The sequence below is a fragment of the Anser brachyrhynchus genome (genome assembly GCF_964034855.1).
Source record: "Anser brachyrhynchus genome assembly, chromosome: 28".
Classification (NCBI taxonomy): domain Eukaryota; kingdom Metazoa; phylum Chordata; class Aves; order Anseriformes; family Anatidae; genus Anser; species Anser brachyrhynchus.
Window position 1 is genome coordinate 3,876,601 of NC_137721.1, and position 5,519 is coordinate 3,882,119.

The window sequence follows — 5,519 nt, forward strand, 5'->3', positions numbered from 1 at the left end:
CTGCACACCATTCTGGATTAGGTTAAAACATTTTGTTCTTTTACTTGCACATATTCCAGAGCTACCCATTGTTAATGATCTGTGTACCAACCGGGACCTATGGTCCTTCAATCTGAGGGCTTAAGTTTGCTGCATCTAAAGTAAGTTACATGTGCACAAAGTACCACAAAATAGCTGACACGCGGCAAATCATCCCCTGTGGTAAACTAAATAAAGTTTCCTATATGCAACAAGTGGCACATCTTTTTTTCTCTTTTTAACTTGCATGTTTCTTTCAGACTTTATGATTTGTATTTCTCTGCGCTCCACTTTGACACCGCCAATCGCAAGCGTAACAAAAAGAAGAAAAAGGAGAAACATGAGGAAAGTGGCAGGCTTCTTGGAATACTTAGATCCTCGTTTCCAGAAGAAAAGCCGGGAGAAGAAGGAAGAATCCCATCCTCCAGATGGCTCTTCTGAGAGCAATGCAGAAGTGAGGGCAGTAACCAACCTTACAAAGAAGGGAAGCCTTCCAGTGCAGGTGAAAGCAAGAAATACAGCTCCATCGCATCCAGCGAGTATATTAAAGGTAAGCGGCTGCAGCATGTTTATGGGTTTCCTTTTAGATTAATCTAGAGATTATTTAAAACAGTCTTTAAATGCTTGATGACTGAACAGTCTGCTGGATATTAAAATATGTTTTGAAAAACATGTTTCAAATGTTGTTTTCAGGTATGTGGGGAGGACAAATACAGTGGCTATGAGTATTTTGGCTATTATTCAGAACAGCATGTGGAGGGATATGTAAAATATGTAATATGTAAAAGTATGTAATATGTAAAAATCCTGTTATTTTTTCTACTGTTTTTTTTTTCCTTTTTCTTTTTTCTCTACTATTACAGGTTTAAGAATACAGAGAAATGCGCCGATGGAAGCCATGTAAATAGTCTCCAAATTTGTATTGGGTTTAAGCTGAAAGAATTTTGTGTCTGCAGAAATTATGATACTGTCATACTGTTGTTCTATCTCTATATACATCTAATTGTTAGACTGCTGGATTTGTTCCCAGTATTGATGACAAAGCACACTATAGATGCTGTCTACGTTACTGGAAAATGATTTGTTTCAAAGTAAAACGACTTCCAGGTGAGGTGAATGCTGAGCATGCTCTTCCTGCCTCCTTCACAGTGCTCATAGTAGATCGCTTAAGTATGTATTAGTCAGATTCTCTTATAAACTCCTAGTGCATCTCCGGAATTTTGAATTTACAGTGACTTTACACTCTTCTTTCTCGCTCCTCTAGGCAGTTTCATCTGTTATCAGAGCTCTAGAACTATTTGTGAAACCTGAAGAGCCGGATGGAGAGAATTGCTATAAATGTAGCGAGTAAGATTATTACTAATTATGTCTTAATACTAGATATTAGTTTTATGTATTGCATGACTTAGAGCATAAGTTATCTTTTAACTTCATTTAGAAATAAGGAGACGCAGCTTCATTGTTGTTGTTGTTGTTGCTTCATTTTGTTTAAACAACTGGTGCACTGAAATAATCCCCAACTTGAAAACGTTACATCTGTTTTGGAAATCTAAGAAGAGTGGCTATTAGCTGATATTGGACTTTTCTCGTAGCATTGTCTGCACCATGGCTTGTCAGGCTTCCTAGAAGTGTAGCTGCATGCTGAAATATTCATATTGGCAGAAGTGAAAAGACATGCCCAGTAAGTAGTGGTGAGCTGAAGCAAGGAGCTATGGAGAATGATTTGGAGTGGAAGGCAGCAGCAGGTTCCTGAAGGTCCTAGAGTTCACTGTGAATCAAAGTTAGATTGAGTGTCAGGGAATGTGAGCTGGCTCTGTGGTAATTGATGTTAGCAGCCTGTGCTGGCTCACTAAACAGCGTCTTGCACAGCTCTTGAACTGTGAAACCTGTCGATGTGGACTAATGTCTGAAATGAGCTCCCTTAAGCCTAACCCGTGCACAGGGAAAGCCTATTGAGTTCAGGCGCTCTCTGTGCTGATCAAGATGTAAGATGTTTCTACGTATGTGAGAAACAATTGAACATTTGTATAAGATGGTTTGGCAAAACAAGTTGTTAGTCAAACATCCCCTCAGAAAAGCACAGAGTGCCCGGCTCAGTTCTGTAGGATTCATAGAATATCATAGAATCATAGAATATCCTGAGTTGGAAGGGACCCTTAAGGATCATCAAGTCCAACTCTTGATACCGCACAGGTCTACCCAAAAGTTCAGACCATGTGACTAAGTGCACAGTCCAATCGCTTCTTAAATTCAGACAGGCTCGGTGCAGTGACCACTTCCCTGGGGAGCCTGTTCCAGTGTGCAACCACCCTCTCTGTGAAGAACCCCCTCCTGATGTCAAGCCTAAATTTCCCCTGCCTCAGCTTAACCCCGTTCCCGCGGGTCCTGTCACTGGTGTTAATGGAGAAAAGGTCTCCTGCCTCTCGACACCCCCTTACGAGGAAGTTGTAGACTGTGATGAGGTCTCCCCTCACCCTCCTCTTCTCCAGGCTGAACAGGCCCAGTGACCTCAGCCGTTCCTCGTACGTCTTCCCCTCCAGGCCTTTCACCATCTTCGTAGCCCTCCTCTGTACACTCTCCAACAGTTTCATGTCCTTTTTATACTGTGGTGCCCAGAACTGCACACAGTACTCGAGGTGAGGCTGCACCAGCACAGAGTAGAGCGGGACAATCACCTCCCTTGACCTACTAGCGATGCCGTGCTTGATGCACCCCAGGACACGGTTGGCCCTCCTGGCCGCCAGGGCACACTGCTGGCTCATGTTCAACTTGCTGTCTACCACGACCCCCAGATCCCTCTCTTCTAGGCTGCTCTCCAGCGTCTCATCGCCCAGTCTGTACGTGCAGCCAGGGTTTCCCCGTCCCAGGTGCAGGACCCGGCACTTGCTCTTATTGAACTTCATGCGGTTGGTGATCGCCCAGCTCTCCAACCTATCCAGATCCCTCTGCAAGGCCTTTCCACCCTCATTCGAGTCCACAACTCCTCCAAGTTTGGTGTCATCAGCAAACTTGCTCAAAATACCTTCTATTCCTACATCCAGATCGTTTATAAAAATATTGAAAAGTACCGGCCCTAAAATGGAGCCTTGAGGGACCCCACTGGTGACCGCCCGCCAGCCTGACGCAGCCCCATTTACCATAACCCTTTGGGCCCTGCCCGTTAGCCAATTGCTCACCCATCGTATGATGTTTTTATTTAGCTGTATGGTGGACATTTTGTCCAGTAGGATCCTATGGGAAACCGTGTCAAAAGCCTTGCTGAAGTCCAAAAAAATCACATCAGCTGGTTTCCCTTGGTCCATCATACGGGTAATCTTATCATAAAAGGAAATCAGGTTAGTTAGGCAGGACCTACCCTTCACAAACCCATGCTGGCTGGGGTCATGCCTGACCCCTCTAAATGAAAAATGCAGTATCCACTTCTTGTTGTTGGAAACTAAGGAAATTAGGGTGTTGAATCAAGAGCGTCCACTAGGTTGTTAAAGCAATTTAATCCCAGGTTCGTCTTAGCCTGCGGATCCTAGAAAGCAACATGCAGCGTATTCAGGATTCTCATAACTGATGTGTGAGGAAGAGAAAGAACTGTAATAGCACCTCACATCTGAATTGCATGGTCCTTCGTTAATGGGCTCTTTGAGGTGTGATCGGTTCAGTCACACATAAAGCCAGAATTTTCCATCTTTTTGTGAGTTTAAAAGGAAAGGCCTTGCACATGTACAGTACTTTTTCCATTGCTGATAACTGTTATTAGTCTTATATATAACTCATTTTTAATATTTTTTTTTATATTTTATAACTCCCTGGTAATACGCTTTTGTGAGAGATTCCTGTTCCCGCTATGCTCTGAGTTGTTGGGAAAACTTACCTTCTTCTCTGTATTAACAAACGTGACATGCAGTGTATGGGTTTATGAAAAGAAAAAACCAAACATATTATGCAAGTAAATATCATTCAAATAGCATAAGCATGCGTGAGACATTAAAACGAGTTTGTTTTGGGGGCGAAAAAGAAGATGCTTTCAAACACTTGTCTCTGCTTGTTTTTAAGGTGTAAAAAGATGGTTCCTGCATCCAAGAGATTTACCATACACCGTTCTTCCAATGTTCTCACAATATCACTGAAAAGATTTGCAGATTTCACAGGTGGAAAGATCAACAAGGTATATTTACCGCTGTAATGCAACTTTGTCATCATGTAATGGGACATCCCCCAAAGCTGAAAGTTGTTGATTTTTTTCAGACAATAATTGTAGACTGACGACTGTGGCTTATTCTTTCTCTTAATATCAGTAAAGTTCCTGCTTGACAAGAAGCATATACTTTCCTCTGAGAAGGCTAATTCATCAGAAAACAGTTCTCTGCAACTTCTAGTATTAAACGTTGCTTATGGGAAGACTTATTTTTAGTGAATCAAGAAATATATTAATATAATTCCAGTCTCTGTTTTTTGGAAGTGTTTTTCTGTGGCTAGTCCACGAAGTACTCTGGGATAATTTTTCTATCTTCTTGGTCTCTCTTTAGGAAGTAAAATATCCTGAGTATTTGGACCTTTGAGCCTACATGTCTCAATCAAGTGGAGAACCACTCATCTGTGCCTTATATGCGGTGCTGGTGCATCATGGTATCAACTGTCACACAGGACACTATGTATGCTACATAAAGGTAGAAGTCAACATCAGTTCTAACAGGGTAAAGGTTGTGCTGGCAAACCAATTAAGGTGTTACTAGTAGTACTGTTTCTAGGCAAAAAGATTTTCTGAAATAATCCCAAACTTGAAAATGGGATCTTGTATAAAATCTTAAGCTGTGATCGACTCTCTGCTTAACAGAGGCCAAACGTGTACCTACTGAGAAGCTAGGTGATAAGTGTTTTTGTACACTTATAAGTGGTCATTTTGTAAAGAGACTGCTGAAAAATCTGAACAGTGCTGCTGCAGAACTCTGAATGGGGGGCTAGCAACTGTCTTAACTGATCTGGAATCTTGAGTTTACTTTTCAGTGGACAGGAGGAGAGTCTCTCAAGGCAAACAGGGAGAGAAATAACACCCAATACTCATGTCAACATAAATTTATGCTCAGAGTTTAGGTGTAGGAACAGCATCGGTATGTATATGGAACATCGGGAGAGGAAACTATATCGGTATTTTCAGTTTTTCTACTTCCTTGTCAGAGAGACGTTATCTCCAAATTAGAAATTGATGTATTTTGAATAAGGGCTGGTGGATCGGATTTATTCTTACTAGTGTTAATATTTGCTCTTGAATAGTACTTAATACCTGGTAATGCATCAATCAATCGTCAAAAATAAACTTAAAAATGTGTAAGGCTTATCTCGTTGGTCGATACAAAGATCAAGGTCTTTTCTCTTTTCTCTTTTTTTTCCCCAGTATTGTTTTTCTGTTTTCCTTCTCACTGCAGCCTTGATTTTGTTTCTTGTCCCTTAAGTATGTTTTCAATACTTAAGTATGTTTTTCAGTGTGTTGTTGAAACGTATTCCCTTTC

At 41.4% G+C, this 5,519-nt stretch overlaps 1 protein-coding gene across 1 annotated transcript; it reads left to right on the forward strand.

Moving 5' to 3' along the window:
* The first annotated feature begins 351 nt into the window (after positions 1 to 351).
* Positions 352 to 4,844, forward strand: LOC308183915 (ubiquitin carboxyl-terminal hydrolase 42-like). The gene is made up of 4 exons (XM_080570479.1): positions 352 to 568; positions 1,283 to 1,365; positions 4,066 to 4,177; positions 4,539 to 4,844. Exons 1-4 carry the CDS (start codon positions 359 to 361, stop codon positions 4,569 to 4,571), a joined length of 438 nt encoding a protein of 145 aa, XP_080426605.1. The 5' UTR covers positions 352 to 358; the 3' UTR covers positions 4,572 to 4,844.
* Positions 4,845 to 5,519: the final 675 nt, after the last annotated feature.